Source organism: Rosa chinensis, chromosome 1 (assembly GCF_002994745.2).
Source record: "Rosa chinensis cultivar Old Blush chromosome 1, RchiOBHm-V2, whole genome shotgun sequence".
NCBI lineage: Eukaryota > Viridiplantae > Streptophyta > Magnoliopsida > Rosales > Rosaceae > Rosa > Rosa chinensis.
In genome coordinates, this window is record NC_037088.1 from 56636435 (window position 1) to 56657661 (window position 21227).

Genomic DNA, 21227 nt, shown 5'->3' on the forward strand with positions numbered 1-21227 from the left:
AAAGAGAGAAAAATAAAAAGAAAGGTTCTGTCGTTGTTTGGATGAGAGAGAAAGGGAGACTGGGGAGGGAGGGGGAGAGAGAGAGTCAATGGAGAAGAGAGTGTTGTTGTTTGGAGGAGAAAGAGAGAGAAAATAAGAAAAAAGGTTATGTCGTGGTTTGGAGGAGAGAGAGAGAGAGAGAGAAGAAGAAGAAGAAGAAGACCAAAAAAAAAAAAAGGAATCTGACTCAAGGGCATTTTAGGATGTGAAAAGATATGTTAGATAAAATATTATTAAAATAATAAAAGGGTATGTGGTTTGTAATATGGGATGTGCAAATTTCAACCCCCTTTATTATAAGGGCCAATTTTATGTCGTGGACTATCTTGGTAAGGTTTTTGTTTGTGAGATAGAAGATCCTAAAATGCACAGATTAGGGTTGAAGGAACTACTGTTCGGTCCTGAGATTCATTTTAAAGCACCATGTTTAGTGGAATCAGCAACAGGGACCCCGTTATTGGTTATCTCTTTATTTGAAGAAGGCAAAACTGAATCAATTGTTGATTGTAGGGTATTCAAGGTGCCATTTGATGATGGCAATTTATGGGCAAAATCAGAAGTAAAGAATTTGGGGAATATAACCTTATTTTTGGGTGCAAACAATTCTTCATTCTCGATTGAGGCTTTAGATGATTCTATATGCAAAGCCAATTGTATTTATTTCTTAAATCGGAATCATGTCTCTGATGAAGGGCACATTGACATTGACATTTGCTATACGAAGGATGGAAAAATATAGCAACGTACACTTTGAAGCATTTCCCGACTTTCAGTACAAAGGCAGATCATTAACATCACATTCATGGCTTCAACCTAGTTTCTAAATTGTATTATTCTCTCAATATGTTCCTAGTTATTTGAGCTATGTTTCGGTCTTGACTATAATAAATCTAAATATTATGGTGTGTTTTTTTAGTATTTAAAAAAATATAAAATAAAAAAACATTTAGCCCACTCTATCATTACATATGTCAATGAGAATCGAACCCATGACCTTTACAATGTTGGAATTATTGTATGCTTGTGCTTACATTATCAATAAGGCCCATAAGATTACTTAGTTGATCTATGTTACTTTGCAAGCTAGGGTTCCATGCATATAGGTTGCTTGCAATTCAAACACATCCAATTTGTTCTTCAGGCCAATTTATTGATTTCTCTAAACCATTTGGAGGTATTTATTGAATATAATCTAGGCGAGAGTAAATACTTAGCTATGAGAATAGCTATAGCAGTCCGGGTAGAAATGTAAGAATCAATATATCTTGACCTTAATTGAATCAATATATATGCTCTTACCTATAGCAGACCGTCTCGAAAAGAGGGATGATGCCACTTCAGGACAACTAGACTAGACTCAAGCTAGCTAGCAGATATAAGTGTAGACCAAGCAATGTAATACCCCGTACCCTAGAATCTTAACTTATTATTTAGTTACCGTTACTAAGGGCATTATTAGTTCACAAGTTACGTTTTATTGTTAATGATCAAGGAGTTGACTTTTTCTTTGGTCCGTTAAGTTAGAAAATTTTCCTTGTGAATATCGTAGTACACGAAAAATCGAGTTCGTGGACACGTAGTTTGTTTAAATTGGAATTACAACGGGAAAGTTATGACCAAAAATAGAAGTTACTATTCATAGTTGATATTTTAAAAGGGGTTTCCATTTTGGGAAGAGGGAGAAACTGAAAACAGATCCAAAAATCGGGAAAACCCAATCCTTTCCTTCCTCCCCCTTTTTCTCACCGTGTAGCACCCAAGGAAGAAATCCGGTGATTTCTTCGCCGCCGCTCCACCGCCGGATGCTTCACCGACCTTGGAAGGCTTCTCTCTTCCTCCTCTTCCATCTCAGGTAAGGATTTTAGGTATTTAGGCTTGGATTGAAGCAAATCAAAGAGGTGAGAGAAACTAATTTTTTTCGATTTCTTGGTTGGGTTTGGTGAATCTTGTTTTTGGAAGAACACTGATCATGTGGATGTACTTATTGCAGCTTGAATCGACCGGTGGAGGAAGAATTCGAATGTGAACAGTAGCTCGCCAGAATTCCTACCTCTTTTGGTTTGGAATTGGGTGTTCTTGCAGGTATGAATGTTGTGGAGATGATGTTGAGCTAGGTGGGTTGCCGGATTTAGGTGTTGTTATGGAGGAGCGTGTGGCCCATGCCCCACCACTGTTGGTGGCGCATAGAGGTGTGTTAAGCTATCCAAAAATTCATAATTTTAGCTTATAAGTATATCTTGTGTTGTGGAAATCTTGGCCTCACTTGGTTTTAAGGAAATCCCATTTCGTTTATGATTGGAGTGTTAATTTTGAATTTATGAAAATTGTTAACAATCGTTATTGTGGCTTTGATGTTGGATGTTGTTTTAAGAATGTTAAGATTGTAATTTGGGGTTGAGAACTCGTTGTTATGATTTTTGTGATGAGTTGAAATCGTTGGGATGTCGGAGAAGTGAAAATGGGTTAAAGAATACTAAGAGAGAAATTGGAAAATTAGGAAGGGAGACACCCATTGAGATGAATCACATACTTGCTATTTATCCTGATCAAGTTCCAACTGATATAGGGAGGTATCAACGTCTTCTAGGAAGGTTGATTTATCTTTCACATACTAGACCTGATATTGCTTATGCTGTGAGTGTTGTTAGTCAATTTATGCATTATCTTAGTGAAGAGCATATGGATGCAGTCTTTCGTATTTTGAGGTCTTTGAAGATGGCGCCAAGTAAAGGGTTATTGTTTCAGAAAAAAGATGAATTGGAAGTTGTTGGGTACACAGATGCAGACTGGGCTGGTGATAAAACTGACAGACGTTCTACATCTGGGTACTTCACTTTTGTTGGAGGGAACCTTGTCACTTGGTGTAGCAAAAAGCAGAAAATCGTTGCCAGATCAAGTGCAAAAGCTGAGTTTCGAGGTATGGCACATGGAGTCTGTGAAATGTTCGTAATGTCTTGAAAGACCTGGGTTACAAGCTTAAAAAGCCTATGGATTTGCATTGTGATAATACAGCTGCCATTGAGATTGCATATAATTCAGTTCAACATGATAGAACAAAGCATGTGAAGGTTGACCGTCATTTTATTAAAGAAAATCTTGACAGAAAGGTTATTCGTTTTCCATTTGTAAACTCAGAGAAGCAATTAGCTGATGTTCTTACCAAATGAGTGTCCAGGAAGGTATTTGACAGATCGGTTGACAAGTTGGGCATGATAGACATCTATGCACCAACTTGAGGGGGAGTGTAGAATCGCTGTAAATCTGTATGTAATTAGAATTTTATTTAATTAGGATATCCTGTTATTATGAAAAGTTTGTTTCCTATTAGAGTTAGACTACTCCTTTGTACTTGTATATATACCCTCATTGTAGGATGAATAGAATTATCGAATTAACCCTGAATTGAAGTATTCTTTTAACTTGGTATTAGAGCGGGACCCTTTCCAATTGCGTCTCCAATTGTCATGGGCCTGAATTGGGATCTCTTATATTGCCATCGAAATATTCCGATTGGATTGTTACCAAGTGTCCAATGTGGGTCTTGGATTGTTATATTGACCAAGTATCCAATATGCGACTTGCGTCCCAATTTCCAATGTGGGAATTGGATTGTTAATTAATTTCACGTGCAGACCTAGAGTTAGACTGCACGTGAGGGGGCGTGTTGGAGAGGAAAGAACTCACATTAGAAAAGTGACAATAAAATATAACTTATAAGTGGGTGACTCTTACCCAATTGTACCGAGGCCTTTTGTGATTAAAACCCAACACCTATCAGGTGGTTAGGTTGGGACAATATGTACAATGGTGGGTCACAGATCACACTTGTCACTGTTTAACTCTCTCTAGTCATCGAATGTTTTTCACTGTAATGTTGACTTTAAAGGAAATGAATTTGGAATATTTTCATAAATGACACTGCATGCCGGATTTATATAACGAGGAAAAGGGAAAACATTCAATAGTTATTTTTATAAGTTACTTTATTTTTCGTCCACTCACTCTAACGTTTTAAATGTTTTACCCTGGGCCATTTGGTTTCAAATGCCCAGATTTCAGATTTGCAGAGGTAGCGTCTAGGAACTTGAGGCATAGGATTCAGCGCTTCCGTTTTGATTGTAGGTTATTACTTAACCTACCTTGTATGATATCGGCTTAACTACGTAGTATTGCTCTGATAACCAGTTTAATTTAGAGTGTTAATGCTTGAAAATTTGTTTGTCGTGTTAGAGTTAAGATGGAATCGTACTTTCGGAATGTAATATATACTTAGAATGTAAATCTTTAGAATGTATCTTCAGTTGTGAGTTTAGTTATGTGCATGTCCTAGTTTTGTAAATTTTGGGTAGTCCATTTTAGGGGAGGTTCTGCCGATTTTTTGGTGGAATTTCTCTTAAGGTGGTCGCCGCAGGCTCGTATCAGGGTTTTCGAGGTGAAGTCAAGCAACTATTTAAATCTCTTTCCTCTGAGTTGATCTCTCACACAATTGTTTTCCTTTCTCTATTTATCCGCATTTTGCATACATGGTAACTATAGAAGTAGCAAGCGAAACTTCAGAGTTGACCTCTAGCTCTCTTCTTTAATTAAGAGCCCTTATAATGACTGGAAAGCTTATTTGTTTTAGTTGAAATAAACAAAAGGCTCCTTGACCTAAAGCACCAAAATGAGCAAATATTATCTCACTTACCCCAGCGACAGATTTTTATTCTCATTTACCCTGTTTAAAGCAAAATGATAATTTTGCCCTTGACTTAATTAATTAATTACATGCAGTCCTCTCTCTCCCCGATCTGTAGCATTCTCTCTCTCTCATCCTCCATTCTCCAATATGCACACACACACACACACACACACACACTCTCTCTCTCTCTCTCTCTCTCTCTCTCTCTCTCTCTCTCCGTACGTACAGATCGTCGGGACCTCTCTCTCTTCATCGGAGTCGGAGCATCGTCAGAAGTAGGCTGGAGCTTAGATGGAATACAACTGCTTTAGAATAAAAATTGTTGCAGTGCTCTGTAATTGGACAGGCTTAGCTCCTCCGCCAATATCACTTCGCAGAGACTGACAGAGGGAATCGAAATTCGAGCTCGGAGATTTTCCGATGGAGATCACGATGAGTTCGAATTCGGATTTGGTGCGGAAGCTGGAGTCGGGGCTTGGGGTTTCTTTCGGAGGCTCAGTGATTGACACGGCGATGGGTTTTGGTGGTGCTGTGGTGGAGATCTAGGTTTGAGTTCTTCATTGAAGTTGTTCGATTCCTCTCCTTCGGTGATCTAGTTACTATTGAGGACATGGGTGCCCAGATCATTTTCTAGGTGCCCAAATCAGATTTTTTTTTTTTTTTTAAGTAACGGGACAGAAGGAAATAAAAAAAAAGTTTTGAATGTCTATTGGGGGGCAATATTAGATGTCTATTGGAGAGCAATAGACGTTTTGAATTGATGTAATCTCTTTATTATTATTTTTGTAAGCAAAGTTTTATTTGTCTAAATTTAAGGAGATTTGTTTCTATTTTGGCGACTAAAAGTCCTATTGGAGAGCTATAGAAATATATTGGGGGGCAATACATGGCTGATAGTCGTCTATTGGAGGGCAAACGACTATTAGGGCAATAGATCTCTATTGGGGGCAAAAAACCTTTCCGATGAGATTCTCATAAAATTCTGGTGGGCGGCGGCCGTGACCGGAATCCGGAGAAAGTTAGTCAGAATTCGGCAACCGGTGACCGGAATCCGGCGAAAGTTGGCCGGATTCCAGCGGCCGGTGACAAGGCTCCGGCGAAGTCTCCTATGGTTTCTCTCTCTTCTATTCTCTATCTCTCTCTCTCTAAGTAACAAAGGGGTGAGGGTAAAATAGTATTAAAAAAAAAATCTTAATGGGGTATTAGGGAAGACCTCCTCAAAGTGTTTTGAGTAAGAGAAAATTAAAAAAATGTAATGGGATAAGTAGGAAAAAAATCTATAGAAATATGGTAAATAGACAAAAACCCTAAACAAAAAGATTTTGACGCGTCCAATAATAACAAAGAACTAATAATTTGGAGAAAGGAGTGTTGTAATTCATAATGGCAGATCACAAACAATGTCGTCTTTCTTTTCCGAGATTCAGCCGCTACTTAATCGAATCGTAACCACACACGCCATCGTACCAGGACAACCTATAGGCCCACAATTGACAGACATGTGGCAAACGGGTCCCACAGAATTATACAGTGCTTAACTGTAAAACGGGCTATACCGGTTCCACAGCCGTTATTTCAGTTATATATATATAGAGGAATTAAGCAAAGGCTAGTGAGTGAGCACAACAGTACTTTCAGATTAATATAGAGAGTCTTTGAGTTTTGAAGGTGTTGAGCTTGAAGAAAAGAGAAAATGGCGATCTCTAGAATTGCAGTTGGGACACCAGGAGAGGCAAGCCACCCTGATGCAATAAGGGCTGCCTTTGCTGAGTTTTTCTCTATGCTTATTTTTGTTTTTGCCGGGGAAGGTTCTGGCATGGCTTTCAGTAAGAACCCAATTACAGTTCCTTATCCATTTTTTACTGCCTTCAGTAACTTGTTTTTCTAAGAAAAGTTAACCCAAAATGTTAGGTTTACAGATTTTAGAAAACTAATCTCTTTTGTGCTATGGTAAGACTGTGTCATAGATTTCACCATTTTGTTTCTTAGGTGAGAGAATGTAAATGCCTAATTTTCTTGTGAATAATTATTTTTCAGTACGTACGTGCTTGGTTTTCTGAAATGATGGGGTAAGTGTTTTCTTCTGATCTAATGGAGGATAATATTTGGCAGGTAAGCTTACTAACAATGGATCAGCCACACCGTCTGGTCTGGTAGCTGCATCATTGTCACATGCGTTTGCGCTATTCGTGGCGGTCTCAGTTGGTGCAAACATTTCTGGAGGCCATGTAAACCCTGCTGTGACATTTGGTGCATTCCTTGGTGGGAACATAACACTTTTGAGGGCCATTCTGTATTGGATTGCGCAGCTTCTGGGATCGGTTGTTGCTTGCTTGTTGCTCAAGTTTGCCACTGGCGGATTGGTAAGGAACATGTAACTGATCACTAATACGTAATTTATTGGCATGTTATGTTACGAGACTATCCGGCTAGACAAACTTATCTTGATTGTTAGATATGCATGCCAATATTTGACTTTTTACAGGAAACAGCAGCATTTTCTCTGTCCTCTGGTGTTTCTATATGGAATGCTTTGGTGTTTGAGATCGTGATGACCTTCGGCTTGGTCTACACAGTTTATGCCACAGCAGTGGATCCGAAGAAAGGGAATGTAGGCATTGTAGCACCTATCGCAATTGGTTTGATAGTGGGAGCCAACATCTTGGCTGGTGGTGCTTTTGATGGTGCATCTATGAACCCAGCCGTGTCATTCGGGCCTGCTGTGGTCAGTTGGTCATGGAATCACCACTGGGTCTACTGGGCCGGCCCGTTTATTGGTGCCGCAATTGCTGCTCTTGTCTATGACAACATGTTCATCGGTGATGGAGCTCATGAACCGCTTCCCCACAATGACTTTTAGGAAAGCAGTAGTTGAGTTGATGTTAGAAACTTTTGTTGTAGGTGTTTGTGTTTCTCAGTTTACTTTCAATTCGGTTTTTAAGAAGGGAACAGAGGTAGTTGGTTTTCCTTTTAAATCAGTGGAATTTGCCTAGTTTGTTCTGTAATCTTTCAGTTCTGGCGGTTGAACTGCTATCATTTTAGTGCGGTTGATTACTTCATTGAAGAGAAGTATGAGCAAAATGTGATAATTAATTACACATATAGGGCCAGAATATATATATATATATATATACATATATATATATATATATATATATATATATATATTGACAAACCCATCAATATTATATAAGCAAGACAAATTCATCAGTAAGACAGTAACATCTATAGGCCAATGTGGAGATGGCTTTGACCATATAAAGCAATTCCTAGTATGATGGCTTGATGCTACTTAATGTGCAAGATCAACCTACACATTAGATTTGAAATCCTTGCTTCAAATTCATTCTCAGATTATACTTTTAGCCTCTCAGGTCTCCAACAAGACAATTCCACACTCACCGGCCATCTCTTAACCAAAAACAAAAAAACTCAAAACATTCTTATTACTCTTGGTTTTGCAAATGTGGTTTGGCGAGCAAAATAGATGAATAGATTTTACATACACAAGAGCAAATAATTCAAAGAAGTTCGAGAGAGAGACCATTTTTATGTTAGACCAAGGTCTGGACTCTAGAGCCAGACTAGGATACCTTCAACTTTGTCCTGAAAGCTTGTACTAGTCCATATGAGCAAGACAAATTCAATAGCATCTATAGGGCCTGTGAGTATGTACGTTGCTCCAATTCTTTGGCTGATATTGCCGAACCTATGAATAATCTCAATGAGTAGCTTTGGACTGGACTATATTTTCTAAGAATCGATTGGGTGATCTTCCAATTTTCAAGTAACTGAAACCTCGAAAACATAGAACAAACTGTCAAGATTGGTTACTGATTTCAGATAAAGGGTTTTAACAAAGAAAGTAGAGGCACTAGGTTGGTGATGAGCTCTAAGGTTTTGAACAATTTGAGGTCGAGTTTTCCATAATTTCGTCCAAATTTGCCATCAAGCTCAACTCACATGCTACATACTCCTAATAAATTATTCGTTTTTAAATATTTTATCGATAATGTAAAACCACAAAAATTAATATGTTGTGAGCGTTGTGTTGTAAATTATGAAATTATATTGACGTCATAAGTATGTGAGTTGAGTTTTATTATAAATTTGGACGAAATTACAGAAAATTAATGACAAATTGACGGTAGGGTAAATCAACAAGAATTGAAAATGTTATTGTGCAATTTATTGAAATAAAAAAGTCAGGTGGTAATTTAACATATATTGAAAAAATTCAAGGGGTAATTTGGCTATTTTGCCTATTTATTATGTGGGTTTCCTGTTTCCATATCGTTTGGGTTTATAAGTAAACCAAGTCAACTAAAAAGACATTAAATTAGACAGAGAAATTTAAGTGATACATGAGTATAAATTATCAAACAATTACTTTTTTTTTTTTGAGAAGAATATACAATTTTGATTGAACCTATAAATTACTGAAGCTAATTACTAAAAGCTGATGGACCAAGTTAGCTGGTCAGCTACTATATTCACCTACTCAGCTGAATTGAGTGGAAGCAACAACCTCTTTTATTTTGTTTTTTTATATTTTTATATTTTTATCCCAATCCAACAAAGTCAATGAATCGAAGTCATGACTTCCACAGTATTGATTTACAAATACTAAACAGGCTACATTTCATAGATAATAACAACAACTCAATCAAAGAAAAATTAGCCGATTCCTTATTAACTTGTGAAAAGTTAAATCCAACACCGAGCAATTCGGGTAAGCATTCCTTGACAAGAATTCATATTTACAAACCCATCAAAACCATACGAGGAAGACAAATACAATGCCATCTATAGGCTCATGTGAGCATATGGCGTACCCAAGTCATTGACATGCTCTGCCAACTTGGGCCTAGTTTGGCAAAGTTTATATTGTGAAAAAAAACTGTTTAACTTATAAGTTAAATAGCAAAAAGTGTTTAGTGAAATTAAGGGAAAAACAAAAAACAGTTTATTTCAAAAGTTGCACTATGAAGTCGCTGCTTATAGAAGTTAATAAACATCGATCAGCTCTCATAAGCTAAAAACTCCAGCTGCTTTAAACTAATCCTAGATTCCCAGCTCTACCAACTGGGCCTTAATCACTTTCAGATCACCCAATTTTGTATGGCTTTTGACTATCTTTGAGGTTGGAGCTGTGCTTGTTATGCAGTAGCTTTCAGGATCATTCTGCACATCGTTGAAAAGGTTTAAAAAAAAAAAACTACGTAATGAGGAACTTATAAAGTTAATTTGACAGCAGTGTTGAAGAAATGAAAACAGTTCAAATGAGGAACATACGGTTACAAAGAGTCTTTCCAAGACAGGACACAATTTCAGAAAGGAGATTAAGGCATCACTGTCGTAACTTTCTTCCTCCTTATCAATCCACCATAACTCTTTCACTTTATAAAACATGAAATTTGCTTGTAGAGGCGATATCAATGGCCAGATCAGTGCCTGCAAAAGGATTAGAACTCAACATTGTACTGATCTAATATAAACTTAAGTTTCTTAACTCAGAAATTTCGAAGCCAGAGCTAGAAAGTGCAAAAGCTACTAAACAAACCTGAAAACTCCATCTGCATAATTTAAGAACCTGAGCATTCTTTAGGGTTAACAACATTGGATCAAAGTCGCTACTGCTGAAACTTGTGTAGCCGGGGCCTAGTCTGAAATCAAGCATGGCATCTGCAAGGTTGAAATGATGTTCTGGCCAAATCCTAGGGAGAAAACCTCGATAATGAAAGGATCGAAGTTTAGAGGTTCTGAGGTGGAGAGATTTGAGGTGATGACAGTCAAAGATGCTTAAGCTGAGTAGCTTTGGACTGGACTCGATATGCAAACTTTGTAACCCATCACATTCAATGATCTTCAAGTGTTCAAGAAACTCTAAACTCGAAAACATAGAAGAAATTGCCTCATTGACAACATTGGTTACTGATTTCAAATAAAGGGTTTTGACAGAGAAAGTAGAGGCACAAGGTTGGGGGTGAGCTATAAGGTTTTGGACATTCTGGTCACATTTAAGCTGCAACTGCAAATCAAAATGCCTTGGAGGGTACTCCTCCTCCTTTTTCCCTATAGAAAAATCCAAGTGAAGTTTATCATTGGCTGCAATGGTAGCTAGAAGCACATCACTACCTTCGCCGAAGTACAACTTTAGCCTTCTGGGGTGCCTCAAGGGATCAAGTTTGTCAAAATGAGATAGAAACTCAGCAACTGCATCAGGAACTTCATCTATAGCTACATGTTGAACCAAAGCTGTGTTCCATAGACCTCTCCATCTACTTGAAATCAAACTGGTTTCTAATGCAGATTCTGAAGGAAGAAAAGAAATGATATGGCAAATGATATCGTTTGGTAATCTGCCAAACAAATCTCTCTTTTCCTCCATCACAATCCTAATAACTTAAAAAGGCTAGAAGCTAGCCTAGAATGACTATAAATGTACTAGAAAGTTGAAACAATAAAATGACAGAAGTATGTAGCTTGTGACATTTGGCTAATTATTCTTCACTTTGGATTTATAGTGAGCGTCGGAATAACTCCCAACTACCTTACAAATTCAAAGTATGACTTGTTCTATGGTCTTAATTAACTAGCATAATCAATCAGATTCTGACTTTTATAATGAAGAAGACACTACTGATCTGCACAGTAATGTAGACTCATAACGAGAATTGTGGATGAAGCTTAGAAATATTAGAAATTTAAAGATTAATTGAGAGTGAGAGATTGACTATTGATACTAAAAAATGAGGTCATGAAGTTGAAAAGCTACGGTTCTGATGTAATTCAGCAATTGACTTGCACAAACTTGCAAGTTTCTTTTGTTTGAATCCAGTTTGATAATATATGTTGCCCAGAAAATCAAAGATAAGGGAGAGGATTTAAGATTGTGTCAAGATCTTTCAGAAACCAACAACTTTTTCGACGTAAACAAACCCCACCAAACCTTTTACATAAAAAAGGCATGAAATTGTGTGAAGAAACACCAGTCATTGGTTAAGCATGCATAATGCATTTGCTAAAAGTATAGAAAAACTCAAAAACACAAGAACACTTCTCCAGAGAACAATGCAAGAAGCTTGCAGCCTCGATAAAAATAAATAAAAAAGTAATAATAATAATAATATATTATTATTAATAATAAAAGCAATGCAAGAAGAGTAGAATAATGTTATAGTCATCATAAGTTCATAAATTGAGGTATAATAAATTATATGATACCTAGAGTCTACTTTTTGATATCTTGGACCTACTTTATCCATTATTTATGGCTCATTTGACAATGCGTGCAAGAAATGATGTTGTTCGAAGCACATAAATTTTTATTTTTATCAAAATCCCGTATTTTTTTTTGTCAATCCAATTATTTTCACAAAAAACATAGAAAAATGCTTCAACAACGGTAAGTGCTTCTATCACCTACAGTACATATGTAAGTATTTCTAACAAACGCTCTACTAAAAAACATGTTGGATCATGTAAAAGTGTTGTGTATCTTAGTACATGCCTTCATTTCTTTCAATTGAAAATGTTATGTCATTTAGGCGATATTTTCACATCATTTACGTGACTACAAGTGGAAACTTCTACCGACTATCGAGCTACTCATAAAGACGATACTAAAGTCGTTGAAAAACAATTTCTCAAAATTAAGTTGCAAAGAATAAGTCACGTGATAACAAGTTAACAACATTATTTAGACAACCTACATCAGAAAAATTAAAACTACGACATCAAATCGACATCATTAAAACTAGATTCTTTTGTTATTCAAAGATGTTCCAAGTACAAATTTATCGTCTTTATTTCCAAATCTGATAGTTATTCAAGTATAATTACCGGGCCAAACTCTTTTCAGGCCTCGGCCCAAGCCCACAGCTCAATCCATTATCCATTTTCAATATAACAGTAACCACAATACGACGTCGTCGCCCTCGTCTACTACCTCTAAACCTTGGCCAGGGTTTAAGAACTTTAAGCCATTGGCGGCTCGTCCCTTCCTTCTCTTTCCTTCACAAGTTTCAGTGAAACCCATCAACTCCGAAATAGCACCAAGATGGTTTTATCAAACCGAAAGCTGAAGCAACAGCTCAGGGAGAAGATAGCCGATTCTTTATTGACATTCGAAATCGTTAAGTCCGACCCGAGCAATGACGGGTCTGCAAACCCTGACCCGAATCCGCAGCAGCCCCAATCGCTGAGAGCGCTTCTGGGTTCGGCGAACCCGAAGCCCAGCTTGTCGAAGCGAGCGAAAAGGAGAAAGATCGCCGCTTTGAGAGGTCCGGCGGCGAGTGGCAGCGGCGGTAATTTTGAGGAAAATGAGGGGGATGAAATTAGGTCAGAGGAATTGGGGGTTGAGAAGGAAAAGAGTGGAGCTTTGGGTTCGGAGGGAAATGGGGATTTGAAGAAGGAAATTGGGTCGGAGAGTTTGGGGAAGAAGAAGAAGGAAAAGAGTGGAGATTTGGGTGCAGAGGGAAACGGGGATTTGGAGGAAGAGAAAAGTGAGATTGGGTCAGAGAGTTCGAGGAAGAAGAAGAGGAAGAGAGATGAGGAAGAAAAGAGTGGAGATTTGAGTTCAGAGGAAAATGGGGGTGTGAAGGAGGCTAAGAAACCAAAGAAGAAGAAGCCTAAGTGGAAGAAGAAGAAGGAGGCAAAGAGTGAGGAAGAGAAGGGTTTTGAGGTTGTGAGGGAAGACAAGAAGGGTTTTGAGGTTGTGAGGGAAGAGCAAAGTGTCAATGAGACTACTATGGAAACTGAAAGGTAATTTCTGCACGCATTGAGTTTTCTCTCTTTTTCTGTTTTGAAGTTTGATTTTGATCATGGTGTTGTGTAGTTAGATTGAGTAAAAGGTTGATTGATAGGCAGTTTGAATTGAACGAAAGGGTTCTGTTTTCGATTTGATAATGGGTGGTTGTGTTGTGTGTTATTTGACTTATTTCTTTTAGGCAAGCAAATGGGGAAGTTACAACAAAAGTTTACGTTGGAGGGATTCCTTATTACTCGACGGAGGATGATATTCGAAGTTACTTTGAAAGCTGTGGCTCCATTACTGAGATTGATTGTATGAAGTTTCCTGACAGTGGGAAGTTCAAAGGAATTGCCATTATTAGCTTTAGGGTAAGTAAATTTTGTTATTTCTTGTCTGCATTTTAAATCTAGTAAATCAGAAATTTGTGTGTTTCTGTTCTTGCTCATGTAGCTTAGTACTAGTCCACTTGGTAGGATGGACTAGTATTTGGATTTTTTTTTTTTAAACACCTCAAGCTATTGTTAGTTTAGGTAACATGTTCTGTTCAAAACCTGAATCTGTAAGGCCTTGTGTGGATACATAGGTTAGAGATGTACTGCTCAATCCATAATTAGCATAAAGGTTGAGGGCAACATCCCCACACCCAGTGACAGATAGGCTTTAGAGTAGCGGTTTTCAAATGCTTGAGGAGTCTATAGAAATTGGGCTTAGGAGTCATAAGACACAGAGGAATAAACATAACCCAAAACCGTAAGTTTTCAGGAAAAGTAACAGGTAAAACAGATTTGAGATGGTTTCCAAGTGATTCCACTTACTTCTGCTGAACTTCAGTTCTGTGATAAAATGATAAGTTTCCCAACGGTAGAATTAGTTTTAACTTTTAAGGAATTAATCTGTTGATAGAAAGAGTAGAACTACACAACCTCCAGAATAATTTAGATAGCTTTATGAGAATGGCTTTACAATGTTGATATTTTTCATTATATATGACTGAATCCTTTTTGAAAGAGAAATACAACTTTGAAAATTGGATAGAAATAAGAATGAGGATTTTGAAAGCCTGAGTTATTCTTTGGATATAATTTCTCTCTCAACAGAGACGAGTACCATTTGACTCATCTTTCCATTTCGACATTTCTACAGACGGAAGCTGCTGCTAAACGAGCATTGGCTCTTGATGGAGCTGACATGTAAGTTTGGGAGTTATCGTATTTAGTTAAATGAATTTGTTGTTATTGGCTTCTTTTCTAATTCTTACATGATTCGATGGAACTTTTTAATGTTTCAGGGGTGGACTGTTTCTGAAAATCCAGCCTTACAAAACAACTCGGGTCAATAAAGTAGTCAATAAAGTATCTGATTTTGCCCCAAAAATTGTGGAGGGCTACAATAGAATCTACGTTGGAAATTTGTCTTGGGATATCACTGAGGACGAACTGAGGAAACTTTTCTCAGATTGCAAGATATCGTCTATCAATTTTGGCATGGATAAGGAAACAGGAGAATTCCGAGGCTATGCCCATGTGGAATTTTCCGACAGTCTCTCACTGACAATGGCATTGAAGTTGGATCAGAAGATTGTTCTAGGGAGACCTGTCAAGATAAGCTGTGCAGTTCCTCTAAGAAAACCAGGGATCCATCCCAAGTCTGTATCCACAACTACAGGTACCCCTTCGGAGGCTGTAGCTACTACTGCAAGTGCAGGAGCTGATAATACCGGGTTGAGTGCCATCAGTGGTAAGCTTAAGAGAAGGACCTGCTATGAGTGTGGTGAAAAGGGCCATGTTTCTTCACTTTGTCCAATGAAGCAACCTGTGAATGTAGTAGATACTAATGCATCCTATACAGAGCCTGTAATGAGTACAAGTATGATTTTGGAGTCTGTAACAACAAGTACAGAAGCTGCTAATACTGATTTGAGCTCTGTCAGTGGTAAGATTAAGAGAAGGACATGCTATGAGTGTGGTGAAAAGGGCCATGTTTCTACAGCTTGTCCAAAGAAGCAATCTGCTGGTGCAATAATAGATACCAATGCCACCCCTACGACGCCTGTACATACAATTACAAGTCCTGTATGGGAGTCCGTAGCTATAACTCCAAGTACAGGAGTTGATAATACTGGGTTGAGTTCCATCAGCGGTAAGATTAAGAGAAGAACATGTTACGAATGTGGGGAAAAAGGTCATGTTTCTACAGCTTGTCCAAACAAACAATATGCTCTGCCAATAGAAACCACTGCAAGTCATATGAAGCCTGTACCTACAACGCCAACACCCCTTCTGGAGTCTGCAGCTACAACTACAAGTACAGAACCCGATAATGCTGGGTTGAGCTCCATTAGCGGTAAGATTAAGAGAAGGACGTGCTATGAGTGTGGTGAAAAGGGCCATATATCTTCAGCTTGTCCAAAGAAACAATCTGTCGATAACAATGCAAGCTGATAACTTAGGCATGTAGGCAGGGTCCTATGGTTGTCATTCATTTGTTTTCCTATTCATTATATTTAGGTAAAACAGATTGACCCTCTCACAAACAAGTATTGTTTGAATCGGCTGGAAAAGCCACAGGTTGTTGTTGCTAGTGAGACCAATACTGTGAAATTTTGTTTTGTTCAATCAGCTTACTTTGAGGCAAACATTTGTATAAGTGAGATCATTCTTTCTTATTGGTATAGCAAAGTTCGTTCCTTGCTTGATAAAGCAGTTTTCTTACTGACAAAGAAATGTTGAAGTGATTCGCACATGTGTATATGAAGATTTCTTAATATTGCTACACTATTTGAAGATTTCTTAAATCACATTGCAAAGCTTTCATTTTCATGTGTATATGAAGTGACCTGGGTCTGCTGCTTCCATCACTAATTGGATGATGGCAACCTGATTAGGAGAAAGAAAAGGACTTCTCATATTACAAGCAGCAGAGAAGGTCCAACTCCGGATAGAACCAAATCCAAATAAGCCTAGAGTCCCCATCATCTACCACAATTTCTCAGAATGGTCAGCTTGAACACATTTTCTCGAGATTTGCCTCTTCTCCGGAAGGACTTTATTTAGCAAATAATCTTATTGAACCATATGAGCTAATTACATTATTCGACGAATGATCATAATAACTGATGTAACAAATTAATTTTTTTGGTTATAGAGCTTAGGGACATTTTTTTGTTGTGCTAGAGCTCCATCACAAAGTGAAAATAAATTTACCGGGCGTGGCTAATATAAAGAATAGCAAATCAAGGATTTAGTTCCATTTGAAGTGGGCCTAGGTGAATTTCAGCCCACCTAATAATTACGGCTTAATTAAGTGGCTATTATTGATAGAAGCCTGGTGGGGGCCATAAATACAAAACTTTACGTAGCTCTCTCGACTGTCGTCTCGTACAGCCTTGAATGAAAAGTTATGTACTAAAATTAAGTTTGCTTCTACGACGCAAATACAAAATTACAAGATATTTTTGACTCATAAATACAGGAGGGACTAAACAAATTAAAAAGAAGGACTATTTAGAGTTCTTTCGAGTTTTTTTTTTAGTTGAAAAATGAAACAACAAACTTCAATGGGATTCCTGGAGAAACATAGGAGTATGAGTATCTAACTGTCTATAACACAAGGACGTTCAAGGCTCTCATTTGCTTCCATAAATGCACAGTAGAAGAATGATCAATTTTTTCCATCTTAATTTCCAAATTTCCTAAATCAAACTAGTTAAAAAGAGATCAAACGTAGTATTATTAGAGTGTATATGAGTATCATGCTACTCTAAATTGTTCCAAAATCAAGTTCTCAATAAAGCTTTTGATGAAATGGCAACATTCATAAATAAATTCCAATAGTAAATACTTCCCAATACTCAATATATTTTACATTAACATGATTTATCAAGTCTATCCATCATCTCTCATCATGTGATTCATCCCGCGACCAGACACGTTAAGAAAAAAATTAATATGTGATTAAATAGACAATATCATATTCAACGATTTCTATATCAAAAAATTCAAGTTATTACTAATAACGAATCTGTAGTCAGAGAAAATAGGTCAATACGAATCTGACATTTCTGGACATTAGAAAATCCAATAATATTCCAAATACACCAAATGTTATCCAAACTGACGAGTCTCATTTTAACCCTTTTTTGGGGTTGGTCAAAAGAAAAGGACAGTAAATAGAAGAAAGGGGTAGAGGCAGTAACAAGTTCCCCATGTCCAGAAACTATTATATATATATTCATCATATGCATCGGGCTTTGCTACATTGCAACTCCTCTGGTTTCTTTCTCTAAGACCTCTTCAGTCTTCACGTATTTTTCTTCAACTTGGTTCTCACTGCATGCTTTGAAATCCTACCCAAATCACCACCTATCGCATATATACACATATATTGTTGTACATATATGAAAAATGTTTACAACAAAGTTACAAACTTCCATCCTCCAATCCCTTTTAAGCCAAACCATCTTCTTCCACATACACACTGTTTGCATGTTCATCTTCATCTCTCTTTTCCTTTCTGCAGATTTGGGGTTTGTGATTGATGGGTTCTCTGTGAATTGTGATAGGAATCTTTGTTTTCTTGGTGGGTCTTTGTAGCTGAGGCTTGACTTGGCGCTGTTTGCTTTCTTTTGAGGTTTCAAATGGGCCCCATCAGAGGAATGAAGAGGAGGAAGAAGACTGAACAGAAGAATGTGCTTCCTGCTGCTCCACAGAGTCCTCAGCCCGAGCCACTGGATTGGTGGTACGAGTTCCAGCAGAGGATTACTGGTAAAAAAAGATTTCACTAATGCTTTGTGTTTATTGTTTGTGTTTTACTTCCCTGTTATGGTTTAATTTTGTGTTTTTGGGTTGTGTAACTTTGCTATAAGCATTGGTTGTGGCTCTGAGATGAGATATGTATTTAGTTGGGATTGTTTTGTGTTTGATGAAATGTTAAGACATGGGTCCACTGCAGTTTTCATGAATTGAATATGATTGCTGATGTTTGTTTTCAAGAACTACTCGCGAAAATGGATTTCTGGAATATGTTTTGAGCGATCTTGAAGTTCTTAGCTTCATGTTGATTAGTGTTATCGAGCTTTAGTTTCCGGGACCCTTTGATATTGCTCAGAGATTGCCTAATGTAGATTATATGAGGCACTGTTTTAGGTTTTCATTTTCTGTAATGACATGGGAAAATTCTGTTTTTAAGTATCAGATTGGTTTTCATATGTATAATTTATAAATTGATAATGTATACGTACAACTAAGCTTTGTTAACGGGCTACTGATTTATAATTATGAAAACTGAATCTCTTTTCTAGACTGGATGATTTATAATATAGATCTTTCTTGTTACAGTGTTCATGAAAGAACAAATAGGCTGCTTCCAGTTTCAGTTAACTAATAGGTTCCTAACTTAAATGATGAATGCTCTTCTTGATATAAGATTGTGGTAAACATTTACTTCATAGTTTATGCATTCTTCTTCACTTCTTTCCTGCATATTGTCTCGATATCTAAATTGCTTGATCATACCTGGTCTCTGGGTGCTTTTTGTAGTTTGTAGTTTTATACAATGAGATTCTTTAAGTACAATAATGACTAGATTGATGTTCGAATCAGGGACTAATAATTGAAAGAGTTGGTCTACAGGTATCTTCATTCCAAGTTTTGATAGAATATTTCGTTAACATATAACTAGTATATATTTATCATTTAAAATTGGCCATCATTACTGCAGCACTTTGAAGCCAAGTGAATAGACTGATTTGAAAGACACTTGTAGCATAATGACATAGCAGGGAACAATTACAGACAATGAACAATCAGACACCAATTGTTTTGTTTTTGGTTGTGTCAGATTTAAAGTTTAGAAACTTCATTTTTTAGTTGAAGAGTATCGACTCAGATGATATTGATTGAAATCATGCCTGGTGTATTCTTTTTACAATCTCCTAGCCTTGAAATGATTCTTTCTGCCATCGCATGCCTGCTGTTGAACTAAGGGCTGCAAGAGCCCTGCAACTTAGCATCTTCTGTTTCATCTGAGTGATATCTAGCACTTCTGGCCTGTGTCTTGGTTTGCTTTCTTCCAGTTGTTAGGTTTAAGACATAGACTCAACCAAACAGTTATTCAGATAGTTTCAAGTCCCAAAATGAGTAGACTATGCCCTTAGTAACTGTTTTTCTAGGTATTCAGAAACAGTTCTTGTTATCCATGTTCTTGGTTTTAATGAAATATAGATATTTTTTATCTTCTATGGCAAGTAGTTGAACTAATTTATTTTGGTTTTTGCTTATGTTGTACTACAATATACTCTTTATGACTAGAAAGTTGTCTTTTGAGTAAAAGACTCAAGTCTTGCGATCAAATGAATTTCTATTCCAATTTGCAAAGCTAGTTTGTTGGTTCTACTATGCTGTTGATAACTTGATATAAAGGTTCCTGAAACAGAACTTGACAAATGTTTTCATTTTCTGCTTTCCAGGGCCTTTATCTGGATCAGAATCCAGAAATGCAGTGAAATTTGAATCTGTCTTTAAAATATCAAGAAGGACATTCAATTACATTTGTTCACTTGTAAAGGAACATATGGAGACTAGGAACTTCAGTACCAAAAATGGCAAGCGTTTGTGTCTGCAAGACCAAGTTGCTGTTGCTCTTAGGAGGCTTAGCTCTGGTGAATCATTAATGAACATTGGTGACTCCTTTGGGATGAACCAAACAACTGTTGCTCAGGTAACCTGGCGGTTTGCGGAAGCAATAGAAGAGAAGGGGCTCCACCATCTTTGTTGGCCTAAAGAGCAAGGTGAAATGGAAGAGATAAAGTCCAAGTTTGAAAGAATTCGTGGCCTTCCAAATTGCTGTGGTGCAATCGACATCACTCACATCATGATGACTCTGCCTGCAGCTGACTCATCAGATGTCTGGCTCGATGGTGAGAAAAACTGCAGCATGACCTTGCAGGCAGTTGTTGACCCTGATATGAGATTTCGTAACATAGTTACTGGATGGCCAGGAAGTCTGAGTGATGACATTATCCTCCGAAGCTCAGGTTTCTTCAAACTGTGTGAAGAAGGAACTTGTTTAAATGGTAAGAAAATGGTGCTGTCTGAAGGAACAGAAGTAAGAGAATACATAGTAGGAGATTCCGGTTTTCCACTTTTGGAATGGCTTATGACTCCTTACCAGGGAAGAAAACTCCCAGATGATAAGTCTGAGTTTAACGAGCGACTTTCTGCAACCCAAATGGTGGCAAGGAGAGCATTTGTGAGGTTGAAGGAGATGTGGAAATTAATTCAAGGAGCAATGTGGTTGCCTGATAAGAATAAGCTGCCAAGGATTATTCTCGCTTGCTGCATACTGCATAACATAGTCATTGATATGGATGATATAGTGCAGGACGAAATGCCTTTGTCCCATCACCATGATTCGGGTTACCACCGCCAGAGTTGTGAATCTGCTGACAAGACTGGCTCTGTTCTAAGAGAGAAACTTTCTGTATACTTCTCTGGACAATTACCTTGAGAAGATTTCCAGATTAATCATTGAATTATATGTTGATGAACTGTTGACCCTTGCTAGTTGAGCTTAGAAATTTATAATATTTTGGGGTAAAGAGTAATTCTGAACATAAATTTTGATTCTAAATAAATTTCTCTCTCTTACATTTGATTTTAGAAATTCCTATTTCTCTTTTGTAATTGAATCTGGTGGCATGTAAGGTCATTAACTAGCTTCTTGACAAAATTCAAGAGAGGATAATCCCACCAC

General features: G+C 37.4%; 4 protein-coding genes across 6 annotated transcripts; 3 read left to right on the forward strand and 1 right to left on the reverse strand.

Moving 5' to 3' along the window:
- The first annotated feature begins 6347 nt into the window (after positions 1–6347).
- On the forward strand, positions 6348–7761 carry LOC112167756 (aquaporin TIP1-3). Its single transcript, XM_024304852.2, has 3 exons — positions 6348–6546; positions 6833–7083; positions 7206–7761. Exons 1-3 carry the CDS (start codon positions 6414–6416, stop codon positions 7578–7580), a joined length of 759 nt encoding a protein of 252 aa, XP_024160620.1. The 5' UTR covers positions 6348–6413; the 3' UTR covers positions 7581–7761.
- A 1686-nt stretch (positions 7762–9447) lies between these two features.
- LOC112182054 (F-box protein At2g39490) lies at positions 9448–11212 on the reverse strand. Its single transcript, XM_024320484.2, has 3 exons — positions 10284–11212; positions 10016–10174; positions 9448–9904 (listed from the first exon to the last, which is right to left on the reverse strand). Exons 1-3 carry the CDS (start codon positions 11109–11111, stop codon positions 9785–9787), a joined length of 1107 nt encoding a protein of 368 aa, XP_024176252.1. The 5' UTR covers positions 11112–11212; the 3' UTR covers positions 9448–9784.
- Positions 11213–12673: 1461 nt separating this feature from the next.
- On the forward strand, positions 12674–16130 carry LOC112182945 (protein gar2). The gene is made up of 4 exons (XM_024321513.2): positions 12674–13486; positions 13672–13843; positions 14619–14665; positions 14764–16130. Exons 1-4 carry the CDS (start codon positions 12783–12785, stop codon positions 15914–15916), a joined length of 2076 nt encoding a protein of 691 aa, XP_024177281.1. The 5' UTR covers positions 12674–12782; the 3' UTR covers positions 15917–16130.
- A 1608-nt stretch (positions 16131–17738) lies between these two features.
- Positions 17739–21078, forward strand: LOC112182623 (protein ALP1-like). 3 transcript variants are annotated; one of them, XM_024321130.2, is made up of 3 exons: positions 17739–17778; positions 18037–18238; positions 19942–21078. In XM_024321130.2, the coding sequence occupies exons 2-3, from the start codon at positions 18112–18114 to the stop codon at positions 20979–20981; spliced, it is 1167 nt and encodes a 388-aa protein (XP_024176898.1). In that variant the 5' UTR covers positions 17739–17778; positions 18037–18111; the 3' UTR covers positions 20982–21078. The 3 variants fall into 3 exon arrangements, with proteins under 3 accessions (XP_024176898.1, XP_040364668.1, XP_040364664.1); XM_040508734.1 differs by having other exon boundaries at positions 17748–17778; positions 18105–18238; XM_040508730.1 differs by lacking the exon at positions 17739–17778 and adding an exon at positions 17788–18000 and having other exon boundaries at positions 18105–18238.
- Positions 21079–21227: the final 149 nt, after the last annotated feature.

Excerpts from the sequence above, each read along its gene's own strand:
- LOC112167756 (XM_024304852.2), top strand. The coding sequence starts at position 6,414 with ATGGCGATCTCTAGAATTGCAGTTGGGACACCAGGAGAGGCAAGCCAC. Across the intron at positions 6,547-6,832 it reads AGGTTCTGGCATGGCTTTCA|GTAAGCTTACTAACAATGGA; the intron begins GTAAGAACCCAA and ends AATATTTGGCAG. Across the intron at positions 7,084-7,205 it reads AGTTTGCCACTGGCGGATTG|GAAACAGCAGCATTTTCTCT; the intron begins GTAAGGAACATG and ends GACTTTTTACAG.
- LOC112182054 (XM_024320484.2), bottom strand. The coding sequence starts at position 11,111 with ATGGAGGAAAAGAGAGATTTGTTTGGCAGATTACCAAACGATATCATT. Across the intron at positions 10,175-10,283 it reads TATGCAGATGGAGTTTTCAG|GCACTGATCTGGCCATTGAT; the intron begins GTTTGTTTAGTA and ends ATCCTTTTGCAG. Across the intron at positions 9,905-10,015 it reads TGGAAAGACTCTTTGTAACC|AATGATCCTGAAAGCTACTG; the intron begins GTATGTTCCTCA and ends AACGATGTGCAG.
- LOC112182945 (XM_024321513.2), top strand. The coding sequence starts at position 12,783 with ATGGTTTTATCAAACCGAAAGCTGAAGCAACAGCTCAGGGAGAAGATA. Across the intron at positions 13,487-13,671 it reads ACTACTATGGAAACTGAAAG|GCAAGCAAATGGGGAAGTTA; the intron begins GTAATTTCTGCA and ends TATTTCTTTTAG. Across the intron at positions 14,666-14,763 it reads GCTCTTGATGGAGCTGACAT|GGGTGGACTGTTTCTGAAAA; the intron begins GTAAGTTTGGGA and ends TTAATGTTTCAG.
- LOC112182623 (XM_040508730.1), top strand. The coding sequence starts at position 17,879 with ATGTTTACAACAAAGTTACAAACTTCCATCCTCCAATCCCTTTTAAGC. Across the intron at positions 18,001-18,104 it reads TTCCTTTCTGCAGATTTGGG|GTTTCAAATGGGCCCCATCA; the intron begins GTTTGTGATTGA and ends CTTTCTTTTGAG. Across the intron at positions 18,239-19,941 it reads GTTCCAGCAGAGGATTACTG|GGCCTTTATCTGGATCAGAA; the intron begins GTAAAAAAAGAT and ends TCTGCTTTCCAG.